Genomic DNA, 14,592 nt, shown 5'->3' with positions numbered 1-14,592 from the left:
TTTACTTGTCAAGCTGTAGTTTTAGACGCAGTATGTAGATCCTCCACGGGGAGGCACTATATCCTTTCATGTATGGCTTCTGAGATTTCTGTTTATTTCAAAAGTCTATGATTTTAAATAACTATTAATTTAAATATTTAAATGAATATTTAAACACACAGCAAAAGTATCCTCCCTTGTTTATTGGTAAAATCAGAAGTACAAGAGTTTTTGACCATTTTCTTCTGTGTGTCCACCCACTGTAGACCACAGCACGTTTGTCCAAACCCTGCGAAGGTGGGGATGGAAAGCCGTTATGACTTGTTGTACTAATTCACAAGAGACAGAGAAAATACGTGTTTAAAAAATGGAAAACAGAAAAACTGAACCAATCTTGGAGAGGGAGAAAAAAAAACAAAACAAAAACGACAGGATGAGAAAACCAGTGCACTCAACAAGCTTCATTACAAACCAAACATCATACAGACAAAAGCAGAATTACTCATGTTTTGGTAAGGTACTGTATTAGTTAAGGGTTAATGATTCGGTATACTTTCACAGAAAAATGGGACCCCCAGAGTACAAACATAGCAACAGTTATTTTCATACATAAACTGTGATTTTGGTCAGAGGAAAATCTCATGTTGCATTATCCATGTGTTTTTTAATGCAAGGTTTGTCATATGAATAGTTCAAAAGAAAAAACAAACAAACAACAACAAAAAAAACAACAACAAACAAGCCATCCTCATTAAATTAATGCCAAGAGACACAGGTGTTACTATGTCTGTTACTGTGTCTCACGCGCAGACGAGAGGGGGGCTAGCATATCAAATCATGACCATTATTCATTAGTTCAGGAGTAGTGGTAGTCGTCATAATAATTACAATAATAATAACCAAGAACAAGACACAGTCTAGACAACTGCTGCTTATGAAGGGAAAATAGAAGTCTCTCATCCCTCCTCATCTTTCTAGTCTCTTCCTCTCTTTTTCTATTCTCTTCTTCCCCTTATCAAACAGTGACGCAAAAAGAAAGGGACAAGCAAGAAATCAGAACAGCAGGAAAGAGATGAAGAAAGAGTCAACACTCCTGATGGGCAGAGACTTCCGTGCAGAGGGAGACCGGAGGTTGGCGAGAGAGAGTGAGTGCGAGGAAACACAGTGGAAGGAATGTGTCTAGCAGCAGTGTTGATCTTGTTATGAACACAGACTAGAAGAGAACGGGTGCTTACAGCTCCTTTTACGAGATACACCACCCACCATCCTCCCTTCTTCCCTAATTATTGGCTTTTGTTTTTTGTTTATGGTGAGTGAACTGAAAGTGATTCTTAAAGAGCTATTTTGGAGGAGCTGCAGTTTGACTATCAGCTAAAGGGACAATTGGTCAAAATATTTACAAGTGGCTAGGAATACCCCAACCCTTAATCCTAACCCCTAAAACCTAAACCCTAGGAATACCCATGGGCCCTTTGGTCAGCTCAAAACTAGAATCAGGTGGGCTGCAGAATACATCACAGTCTAACAGATCAGACCTTCCAGTTGGGCTGTGAACAGACATAATTGTCAGACGATGAATTGGTACTGTGTTGGTAATGTGCCTGTTGATTCTCGGCCATGTTTGCCAGCTGATTGGTTGAAGGATTAGTTCCCGCCTCCACAGCACTGGCCGGATCTACCCTGAGGTGCCGGCTCCTGAAGGTCGACTCCACCCCTGGCCCGCCCACCAGGTGCTGTCACACCCTGGGTGTCATTCTTGGGAAGCTTCTTGGCTACAAAGACAACTTTGTTTCAGTGTTACAAGGCAGAGAATACCAGTATGAATGTCACATTAAGCTTGAGAGTGGTACATTGTACATTATATCGCCAAAAGTATGTGGACACCCCTGTTAATTACAGAACTCAGGTCTTAAAACCTCAACTTTTGTTAACAGGTGTATAAAATTCGAGCACACGACCACATGATCTCCATCAACAAACACCGTAGGAGGAGTCGTACTGAGGAGCTCCATGACTTTAAACATGCCACTGTCGCTGGATGAAAAAAGTGTGGCATCAAGGAGCAACCACACCTCAGCCATAAAAAGCAGGGTGTAAAAATCACCCTTCCTATTTCACTCTCCACCTCTGGAAGCATCATCAGCCCAAGAACTGTGTCAGGAGCTTCACGACTTCGGCGTCCAGGGCTGAGCCACTGCACACAAGCCACAGCAGGGTGACACACACACACACACACACACACACACTCTTGGTCAGGAGTGTGTGTTCTGGCTGGTGAATAGGCTTGTGTCTATACACAAATGTATCATCAAGGGAATTACCTTGACTTTTATTCACACTTTATGAAAAAAAAACTAAGAAGAAAACTCATTTTAGTAAATAAAAACCATTTTACAAGCTTCCTCACTGTATTTGTAGTGGCACAGGGGTTTTGATTAGTTTTTCAAAATCCAGGCTTTTCAGCTGCTTGAATGGCCATCTCTCACAAAGTATGCTTTCATTATAGTACATCTGTAATATCTTGACGTATCGTGTTATCGTACATCGGCACATGCCCACCGGTGTGGAGTGTGGGCAGTGTGACGGAGATTACCTCACTCTCAGTCAGGAGGAAAAGTGTGTTCTGGTTGCTCTGTCTGGTGGTAGGCGCACACATTTACCACCTGGACACCATGGGTTCAAAGCCAGGAATGGGCACGAGCTCCATCTTTGTTACCAGCATACAAAGACATTTCAGAATATCCGTCTTCACCACCGTGTCCCTGTGCACACAAACCTGTGCTTTTGGGACGGGATGTCAGACCGTCATATACAGGGGTGACAGTCAGGTGTCTATCTACTTTTGGCCATGTAATGTATTGTGTCACACTAGCCAGGCCGATCCAGTCGGCCGCAGCGCCGAGCAGGTGATGGCCGCAGCTCACCGATGGCCATGAAGATCTCATTGACGTTCATGGCCGTCTTGGCAGACGTCTCCATGAACAGGAGACTGTTGTCATCCACGTATGCCTGGGCCTCCTGTCAAGACACATTTAGGCCTGACTGAGCATGTGCACTGCCTGAGACATACACCTGTCTCTTCAGAAGCTGCACACTGCACGCACCTGGAGGTCGACGGCTCTTTTGCTAGCCAGGTCGGCCTTGTTCCCCGCCAGGGCGATGACGATGTTGGGGCTGGCCTGTCTCTGCAGCTCCTTCACCCAGTTCTTTGCTCGAGTGAAAGTGTCCTGGAATAAAACACTAATGAACACAACAGCCCGAATTCGCTTAAAACATTAACCAACTACACAAAGACAACGTAAAATATCGGTCAGGGAGGACACACACAGATACAGACAAAGCACTGTTATTTCTGAGTCTGCTATGACATTTTCAGAGCCCTTCATTAGATATACACATTCCCACTGGTCTGTGGTCGTGTCCATCAGTCGTCCTGCAGGCCTGTACGGAGGTCAGGGTCTGAGTACAGGGCGCTGTCGGATAATTTAAAGGGACGGACCGCTCTCAACTCAACAGGGCCACTGATTTATAAGTGTGCAGTCATAGGCTGTAGGGTTGGGGTTAGACAGGTGTAGGGTTAGATGGCAGGATCCCGTGGCTCTAACGAAGTTCTCCATGCCCATGGTGAATGTTTTCCCACACTACACACACTCTGGGATCTACGGTACAAACCCAGCACTGATGGAGTGAGTGTGACACACACAGAACATCCACGGTGCAGAGGCATGACAGACGTGACTCCGGAGAGAAGAATGACATTCACAGCACAATTGAACATCCAAATGTTCCCATTTTTCCCGTAAAAAGCACTGATCCGGAGCCAGGATTTCTTGCGATCAGTTAGAATGAGTTACGATGTAGTGTGACTGTCATGCTTTCCTGTGTCAACACACAGCAGAGATAAAACACAACCTTTCACTTCTAACACAGGCTACAGACAAGGGTGAGGAGCTGCTCAGAAGTGCAGAGTCACTGCAGTCCACACACACACACCTCCACAAAGCTGCAGTCTGTGTGCCATCTCATGTACAGTGTGCAGTCAGCACGCAGTGTGCATTTTTGCGGTACGGAGTGTGTGCTCTGCATGTGTGATATGGCTGTGCTCATGGGGCATGGTCTTACTGTGTTGGTGATGTCGTACACCACTATGGCAGCCTGGGCTCCTCTGTAGTACATGGGAGCCAGACTGTGGTAGCGCTCCTGACCGGCTGTGTCCCAAATCTCAAACTTTACCGTGGTATCATCCAAACAGACTGTCTGTGTGAGGAAAGCAGCTGGAGAGAGAGAGAGAGAGAGAGAGAGAGAGAGAGAGAGAGAGATGTCAATATGTGCTCAATTTCCATATGAAACAAGTTTGGCCTCACAGGGCAACAACAAAGACAAAAAGTTACAGGCAGGAAGCCAAAAATAACAATACATACCATCCGCCCAATTTGCCAATTAAAGCTCCACAATCCCACCAGTGTAAACCTCTACCATCTGCCCAATCTGCCAAATAAAGCTCCTAATGCTGCACTGAAGTCTATTCATCAGGGAACTATTATACATTTGAGTATGTGTGTGTGTAAGCAGGGGTATGACTCTGTTCTGAATATCTTGCATGACTCGAGGTAGTGCTGGTGTGAACGACGTCAACACCTGAGCTGTTCCTGTATTACACTGGTATTCAGATCCCACTTCACTATTAAATATTCTGCATGCAAAAGAACATGTCGCCTGCAAGCATGCTTTTATTATGAAATATTAGAGGCACAAATGATACCATATGCTGCAATTATGGGATAAAATATCAATAACACAAAGTATCTTATTACAACACATTAGCAACACAGTAAACAACACAACTGATGCTTTTTTTCAATATTTAGTTTCTGTGCAGCAGGTGGACACTGACAACCACCAGGTCTAAAGCACTCACACACACCCGGTCTAACACATGCGTTAGATACACACACACGCACGCACACACACACACACACACACACTCACACACACACACACTCACACACACACACACTCACACACACACACACACTCACACACACACACACACTCACACACACACACACTCACACACACACACACTCACACACACACACACTCACACACACACACACTCACACACACACACACTCACACACACACACACTCACACACACACACACTCACACACACACACACTCACACACACACTCACACACACACACACTCACACACACACACACTCACACACACATACACTCACACACACATACACTCACACACACATACACTCACACACACATACACTCACACACACATACACTCACACACACATACACTCACACACACATACACTCACACACACATACACTCACACACACATACACTCACACACACATACACTCACACACACATACACTCACACACATACACTCACACACACATACACACACACACACATACACACACACACACATACACACACACACACATACACACACACACACTCACACACACATACACTCACACACACATACATACACTCACACACACTCACACACACACACACACACTCACGCGCCCGCGCATGCACGCACAGACGCACGCACACATGTGTACACGCACGTACAGACGCACGCATGCACCAGGTCTAAAACACGTGCCATGTTATTCTTGCCCATAGATGCCTTATTTTACTGTTTTATAGTCCGGCCTCAACTCCACCAGCCGAGAAGAGAGGAGAACAGCTGACTAGAAGAGTAGGAGAACAGAACTCACTGACACAGCAGATCTGCTCACATGACCCCAGCAGGTCACATGACCCATTTTTCCAGGGCCCTGAACTCAGCCCCAGTCCTAACCATTGGCCAATTAATGCAAAGAAGAGGGAAAACATCGGTGTAAGTGAAAAAGTGCTGAGCCTTGCTGCACTTCCCATACTCGCCAGCTGACGAACATTTGACATGAACATCCTGTCTGAGGCAGTCCTCACTCCTCACACTGTCAGCTGACCAATGAAAAAGAAGCTCTGGCTTCAGACAAATTCCTACCGGTAACCAGCCTCTTTAATCTGCCCTGGTCTGGAACATCTCTTACAACAAATTTAATTTAACATTAAAGAAAGGCAAGATATTTGAAATAAGTCACAGAAGTTCCCAAAAAGAAATCTGATAGTGTCCCTTTCCACACACACGCATGCAGGCAGGAAGTCCAAGGCCAGGCTGCGTCCTGTCCTCTCAGTGGAGGCTGCGCAATGTCTTCCTTTCCAGCTCACCCTCTGCTGACGTCACAACAGGGAACAGCAGGGTGTCCAAGCACTTACTCAAAAAGACAAACACGAGAAAGGGAAGGCAAGATACGCATGAAGCCCTGGGCATTCAGTCGCGTTCTCACAGTGCACACCTTTCCCACGCAGGGCAAAATGTATGATTTATTCAAACAAACAAAAACAAACAAACAATAGGGAAAACAGACCATGAAAAAAAAACAGGAAAATTCACCCAGACAAAAGGTTTTATGCCTTTAAAAAAAAAAAAAGTCTACCCCTACCGGACCCTAACCCACCCTCACCCCACCCTAATCCAACCTCACCCGACCCATAACCCCACTTCACCCAACCCCCTAACCCCACCTCACCCCTTCAGGTAAGGTGCGCTCACCTCCGATGGTGCTCTCCTGGTACTCGTGGAACTGGCCCTTGACGAAGCGCAGTACCAGACTGGACTTGCCCACGGCCGACTCGCCCAGTAGCACCAGTTTGAACTGGCAGATTTTGCTGCCGGCGGCGGCAGTGCCATTTGTCCGCGCCGGTCCTCCTCGCCCGGCCATGCCAACAGGACAACCACGAGAGGAGAGGGTTGGCTGGTGTGTGAGCTGTACTGGGGTGGGTCACGGGCCTGGCAGCACTGGGTCAGCACTGGGTCAGCACGGCAAGATGGGCAGAGAGTATCAGGGACAGGTTCAGGAGTAGAGCAGAAGATGGAGGGATCACTGGCACTGTTTAACGACAGAAAAAGAAAAAACTTTAACATTTTCTTAGAATGCAAGAATATTTAGTTCAAAGGCTACAACATCTAACACTAAACAAAGAGTCTTGTGTCATTTGTCTGTCTGTCTACTCGCCCCCCCCCCCACACAGTTACTGGCACCCTGGCAGGGTGAGAGGACAGAGTGGAGGGGTTCACATCCGAACAAGGAATTTATCCTTCATGCCAGACAGTCCATACCGAGCTGTAACAAACTAGACCAAAACAAATTATTGAGGTAGGCAACCAGAAATGAATTCAGCCTTTCTTCTTTTTAAATCAAATCTCACGCTTTTAAATTACACTCCAGACCATGGAGACAGTAGGTCAGAATGACCTCACTGGTGATTAGCAGGCTGAGTCATTATTTCAGTGTTAATGACTAATAATAGCCAGAAACAAGCTGGTGATGAGAGTTGTTTCAGTTCCAGTAGCACCAGTAATGGGATCTGACAGAAATGAAGACTAGTAAACAGAAATGGGGGCTAATCATCAGAGGCTGTATGCACTGAGCGGACATGCGGAGCAGGAAAAGGTCAGACTACACTGCATGCTTCACAAAGCTCCAATGGCTAGTGTACAAAACAAACCTGATGTGCACATGAAGGAGGAAAAATCATTAAGAAACAAACAGAGGGCAAGGGGGGAGGTCAGAGGTTACCACAGGCACCCACTGGTTGACTAATCCCCAACTGTTAGTCCTTCACAGTTCCCACCAAGGCCAAGAACTGACTACAGGTCAGTAGGGTGCGTATGAGCAGCACAGTGGAGCTAGTATGAATTTGTGGTTAACAGATTAACTGGGCTCACAGCTAAGAAGGAGGAAGAAGTCCACAAATGGAGAACTAAACGTGTGTTAGGGGTGGAGAGCATTTCAGGAGAGAGACAAAGGAGGCAAAACACTAAATTTGAGGGATTACAAGAAGGGTGCTAAAAAGAGACCTATAAAAACAGGACAGGCGGTTAGGGCAGAGGGGCTAGACATTAGCTAGAGTACACAGGGTTAGGACAGAGGGGCTAGACATTAGCTAGAGTACACAGGGTTAGGGCAGAGGGGCTAGACATTAGCTAGAGTACACAGGGTTAGGGCAGAGGGGCTAGACATTACACAGGTTAAAAATTAAAAATAAATATACCTTTTGCAAAGTTTTTACATAGAATTATGAAAAAGACACGAAGATTTACCTCTCTCTCTTCTAAAAACCCTGTATCCATATAACACACACACCAAGTACACTAGGATGTCTCCTTACACAAACAGACCCCCATCTTGTCTTCACACCTGTAACACTACTTTTCCCTTCCACCTGTCCCTGTCTGCACTAAACTGCACAGATGTTCCATTTGCAGCATAGAAAATGCTGCTATTCAGAAAAGTACCCTGATGTAGAGCCAACACAAGTCCTCATCCTCAGAACCATTAAACCTCACCGAATGGGACCAGGACAGTGAACTAGACTGCTGTATGGACTACTACACAAGTGACCCCAGCCAGCACGGACATAAAGTGGTTCTTTAGGAAGTCTGTACTGAACATGTACACAAATGCACTGTGTGGTGACCAGCTATTGAAAAGTTTTTAAAAATTATTCTATATCTGACACAAAGAAAACAAAATGCACAATTTGCTTTAATTTCATAGAAACCATTATTTCACAATACAAAACAGCTCTAAAAAACATCTCCTCACAATTTTCCATGAAGTGTTAAAGACAGAAGTACACAGACAGTTGGGGTTCAGCACGATGTTATATGTTGTGGTTAACATGATTGCTGCAAGGAAGTTAATCAACTTTCTTCAACAAAGCAAACCTCTACAGGCGTTATATAGGCATAACGGTAAATTAGGAAACAGTATTCAAAAAGCAGGAAAAAAACACGACTCTATTCAATATTTAACAATTGTACAGTAAACTTAAAGATGCAGAACTCAATGTTAATTTGTCCAAACATGAAGCATGTAGTGGTACAAGCAGGTTATAAAATGTCATTAACATGCTCACTGCGACTTAACCCAAGAGTGAGAAGATATATGATAATCCTAGTGAGACCACCCTCCAGTGATAGACAGGAACAGTACATCATTAATCACATACAGGAAATCCTTGCCTGAAACATGACCTGGTTTCCTGCATGAAAAACTTCCATTGTTTTTTTTGTGTGTGTGTGCATGTTCATAAGAAAGTTTGATAGAGAAGACCGTTAACTTATCTAACGTTTACAGTGCATCGACCAGATAATTACTAATGATTACTCTCTCACTCACTCACACACACAGTGCTAGGAGAAATGAAACCACAGTTCTTCTATATTCTTTAGTCACTTTAAAGCTGGATGCTGTCTGAAACTTTATTATAAAAACATCTCCAGTGCGTGACAGAGGCAGTCACTCAGTGCATGTGTGTTCTGGCCGCCACACATGATCAGAGCACATATTTACCCACTGAAGCCCTGAGTGTGATGTGGGTGTGGTCACTGATGTGTGCCTTTGCAACAGCATCAATAATAGTAAAGAGTTACTGCAACAGAACACTACCATGCAACATTACTACATCATACTATGAGAAGAGAAAACACTAGTGCCTGTTAAATTCAAATACAGTCACAGCAGGAGTTTATTCCACTAAAACTACACGGCTTGTCCTAAAGTGACTAAGAGAACAGAGAATGATGCTCACTTTCTACAAGCACATTAAACCGTTTCTGCTGTGCATGACAATGAGACGTGGCTCATAAAGGTTAATCAGTAGTTAGTCATGGTTTTGAACTTGTGATCTTACAATAGCAACATATCGTGAACTGCTCTACACAAAATGGTATTCTACTTGCACAATAAACTGAGTATCAGAAACATGACAGGATAGTAGAGCTGCTAGCAAATACAATATTATAATACAAACTTGAAGAGCTCGGTTTATACATAGCACCTCCGAAAAAAAGAAAACTACAAGCCCCATCAAGAAGCGTTTGTGTTTAAAGGTGTTACTGAGGAAGTGAAAAGTTTAAAGGAGGCAAATGATCATACTCCAGTCATAGGCCAGGGTTAACCCTAACCCCAACCACAGATGGCCACACAAGCTGTGTAATGGGGGGTTCAACAGACATTTTCAAAGCACAACTTTGCTTGTTTGTTAAACTATGGTAAAGTAAGACTGGATTTCTGAATCTAAAACTGTATGTTTCTGTATCATCTTTCACTGAGTGCTAGTAGAAGAGGACAAAGCCCCCCCCCCCTTCTGTAACAGGGTACTTGTGATATGTAACATCACATTTAAAATCCACTTGGTATCAAAAGGTTAAGAATCAGCAGTCTAAAATCAACTCTTTCCTAAGGAACCAACAGGGAACAAAGAGGGAAGTTAATACACTGACTCAGTCCTAACGCCTTTACGAACCATCACAGTGAATGCATATCAACTGTTTAAATTCGGATACGATGCTTAAACCAGACCAGCGCAAACCATACCACTCTCACTGGTCTATGGCTGCAACAACTTGGTGAAGTCATTAGTGACTCAGCTGGTCTGGTTAAACACAGGTGTCATGATGTGACTTTACATTCCTACTCAAACACACAGGTGCATCCTACGTCACACTGCACTCTGAGCCCACAACTGGGATGAAAACACTAATGTGTACATTCAAATATAATTATTTTCAAAATAACAGATCAAAACGATTCTCTTAAGTCTCTCTGATACTACCACGGGGTATTTTGCTGTGACGTGTAAACACTTCCTACATGGACCTTTTCGTGGTGTGTGCCACCCCGGTTAGTAAGCTATTTAGCTACCCCTCCCGTTTGTACTCAGGAAGCCTGAGATCTTAGCATAACATTCTTGGAAAGTGTACCTATGTTTCCCAGTAATAGAATAACGTTTTAGTAAACAAACATTATAATCTAGCTATAGCTGGTCTGCACTACACAGAACTGTCAGCTTGGCTTCACTGTGCTCATTACAGTAAGTAATGAGCTAACCGGCTAGAGATTTACACACTAAACGCTCCGTGTGTTTACAGCACGGGACGAGGACATGTGAGCGTGACACCTCAGTAAACAGTCGCGCATCAGTTTAACTCGCTAACGAACCTACGACAAATGACGGAGCCCTCCCTCCCGGCTAACCAGGGTTAGGGGTGACTAACCAACGCTAGTTTTCTTTATACCCTCTGCTTGGCTGGGTTAGGGTTAGGAGTGACTAACCAACCCTAGCTTTCTTTACACCCTGTGCTTGGCTGTTTTTGTCCGCATACTAAGTGAGGCTAGCTACCCAAATCAAGCAACATTGCCAGCTAGCTAACCTAGCAAGGCTAGCTACTTTAAAGCCCATAAATATGACTGATGTTTAACAGGCCAATTATTCTGCCATCCACAACAGATGACAGTTACAAGTAAAGAGTCGAATAACAGCCTGTTGAGAAGGAAAGTTCCTATATGACTGAGGTTCCGGACATTTCTGGCTGCTAAGATAAGTTGGCTAACTAGCTTATCTTAGCTAGCTAACGGCATCTGACATTAGATGACACGACTAACTTCGCGCAAGAGCCTAATTAGTTTAGTGAGCGACTTAGTCGTTGCCATCGATTATAATATGTTTACACATCAATAACAGCAAGAGAGCCATACTTACGGGAGCTTTATCGCTTTCGCAAAATTTAGCTTGAACAAAAACTCCCCTTCTCGCACCCCAACCGTCTCCAGTCCACGGTCCCGGCCTTCACTTCCGCTTTAGGGAACTGACTTCCGCGATCCTCCTACAATCCCAACATTTTAAAAATACATTCTTGTTTTCAATTTACAAAAACATTACCAGGGGAACAGCATAATCAGGACACAAGCGACAAAAAGAAAAACAAGAATCCACATATAAGAAGGCACATTGCTTAAACGCATTTATATGATTTTTCAATGATTTATTTCAGGATATTTATTCCTTTGGCTTCTTTCGTACAATGTACATGTTGAATAGAGGAGATAAATTACAACTTATTCAAAATGTATTTTATGATAGTTGTCAGAATACAATATTTACACCCCCCCCAAAAAAAAACCAACAACAAAAAAAAAACACGTCTTTGTCGCAATCTGTGTCATAAAATAATGTTTCCTATTCTTAAAGTGGTGTTAAATTGTATTTCAACAACGTTCTGTACATCATTCCAAAATTCCTAGAACAGACAATTATTTATATGAGTTCAACAAATTCATAATTATTACCACAAAAATCATATGTGCTCCAGTTGTGAATATTTTGAAACAGTGCTGTTGCAGGGATAGTATTTATGAATGATTTTGTATGAGATTTCTTTAACCTTGTTATTTAGTACATACTTATTATGTACTTACTGGGTGGGTCCGAAACAGGTACCATTCAATAACAACTCTAGAAGCCCAGTTATGTAGCACTGCAGGTGTAACAATTCATTGTTCTGTTTTAAAGCATCCATAGTTCCCACATCCTCTGCAAATCCCTGCTCACACTGGGATTGCTTGTTAGTAGCATTCCCACAGTCCTCTGTTCTCCACTCACATCTTATATTTGTTCCAGTTGTCCACATTTCATCAGACTGTCCTGGTCCCCCAACATCTGACATGGACCTTGTTGACCCAGGGTACATCTGAGCCAGTGTGAATCTTATTTTCATCTCTCATTGTTAATGAGGCAGGCAGTGTTATGGACCTCACCTAAGGCTCCACACTGAACACGCCCTGGTCGGGATTCAAACCCCCGATATCCTGTACCAAAGTGAGGGGGTGTAACTGTGGAGAAACTGGTCACCAAACCGCCTTGAATCCCCATTAACAATATTAAGAATTTTAATATGGATTTTTGAAAAACTGGTACAGTAAAATCTGTCCAAACTTACATTGGGGATAGCAAGGTGTACCACTGTTGTGTGGCACTGGAATTGTTTTGGCATTATGGGAAATCTTTGAGAAACAGATTCAGCCTATTTATGCAAATTAATATTTCATAGATAGTATGAATTTAATTTGGATTTATGAACAAATGGTACAGTGAAATCTGTCCAAACTGGAATTGTTTTAGCATTATGGAAAAATGCACAGGAATAGTTAACCATTTAAACACCATTATAGATACAAGGACTTCAATATAGATTTATTAAAACTGGTGCAGTAGAATCTTTGACAAATCCTCTGACAGTGGAGTGTTTCAGCGCTGGAGCCCGCTGGCCTGCACGTGTCACTGCACCAGTGAATCCTGCTTTAGCTGCAGTGACCCTATTAATAAACGTCTGACAAACGCTATATAGGAGAACCATTTTGCAGAACGCTCATCAGGCTATTTAATTACATTACTAATTGTGTTTTTATTCGTGTACTGTTGTGCTTATAAATGTAGTAAAAGTGCGGTTCTACATCAAAGCTCTTCAAAGAATACGAAGGTCTGTTTCTATCCGGTTAGGGAGCGTTAGGTTGCGCTTAGCTGTCAAATGCCGTAATATCGCGCATATAGGAGCATTCCGATTTAAAGCGCCATGACCTGATCGTGAATCGCTAAAGCGAGACTGACGTTTACATTTACGGAGTTTAGCAGACTTACAAAAGTGCTTTGTCATTTCCTCATAGAATACATCCTTGGTACAGTACAGTAGGTTAGAGTCCAAAATACCAATGAATTGATAATACTGTAGAAATACAGGGATCTAGACTAGAAGTACAAAACGCGTACAAGCTCAGACAACGATTCTGATAACAAACAATATCAAACTAAATGTGCTAGCGTTTCAGTTACCCAACAGGTGCGGAATCAATCATCATTTAAATGTTCCACAAACATGAATCTTCAGTATGCGCTTGACCGCTTCACCGCTTGAGTCAATAAATAGACGTTTAAGAAGAAGAGCAGCATTATTTAAATATTATATGTGACAATTTTGCTCAGCCTGTCACACTCCAAGCACAAAACATTGTATACATAGACCAATAAGATTGAATGTAAGAGAGCTAGCCGTTGTGGAGGCCCCGCTCGTCTGACCGTTGTGGAGTTGTGGAGGCCCTGCTTGTCTGACCGTTGTGGAGGCCCCGATCGTCTGACTGTTGTGGAGTTGTGGAGGCTTCGCTCGTCTGACCGTTGTGGAGTTGTGGAGGCTTCGCTCGTCTGACCGTTGTGGAGGCCCCGATCGTCTGACCGTTTTGGAGTTGTGGAGGCCCCGCTCGTCTGACCGTTGTGGAGCTGTGGAGGCCCCGCTCGTCTGACCGTTGTGGAGTTGTGGAGGCTTCACTCGTCTGACCGTTGTGGAGGCTCCGCTCGTCTGACCGTTGTGGAGGCTCCGCTCGTCTGACCGTTGTGGAGGTAGGTCCCACTTGGCCTGGTGGTGTTCCAGCCGGCACTAATACTCTCCTCCTATGAGACCTTTACTTTTGATGGACTAGTGCAAGATCCAGGAAATTACTGTCAAACTTATCTGTCCACTGTTTAGAAGTCAAGGACCCACTGATCATGTCGAACACTGGCATTGAAGGCCTGTTTTCTAATGAACTCAGCCTCCACACAGCCACCAGTGACTTACATCAGTCACCCTTACAGCTGAGCAGTAGCTAAAACTCTCACCAACTGTGCTACATTTTACATTACATTTA

At 43.8% G+C, this 14,592-nt stretch overlaps 1 protein-coding gene across 1 annotated transcript; it reads right to left on the bottom strand.

Annotated features, from left to right (window-relative positions):
• Positions 1–162: 162 nt before the first annotated feature.
• On the bottom strand, positions 163–11,727 carry rab5c (RAB5C, member RAS oncogene family). The gene is made up of 6 exons (XM_027032035.2): positions 11,618–11,727; positions 6,621–6,957; positions 4,102–4,253; positions 3,084–3,206; positions 2,904–2,997; positions 163–1,751 (listed from the first exon to the last, which is right to left on the bottom strand). Exons 2-6 carry the CDS (start codon positions 6,787–6,789, stop codon positions 1,624–1,626), a joined length of 666 nt encoding a protein of 221 aa, XP_026887836.1. The 5' UTR covers positions 6,790–6,957; positions 11,618–11,727; the 3' UTR covers positions 163–1,623.
• Between the last annotated feature and the right edge of the window lie 2,865 nt (positions 11,728–14,592).

Source organism: Electrophorus electricus, chromosome 1 (assembly GCF_013358815.1).
Source record: "Electrophorus electricus isolate fEleEle1 chromosome 1, fEleEle1.pri, whole genome shotgun sequence".
Taxonomy (NCBI): domain Eukaryota; kingdom Metazoa; phylum Chordata; class Actinopteri; order Gymnotiformes; family Gymnotidae; genus Electrophorus; species Electrophorus electricus.
The sequence above is the reverse complement of the archived record's forward strand: the minus strand, read 5'-3'. Positions and strand labels throughout refer to the sequence as shown.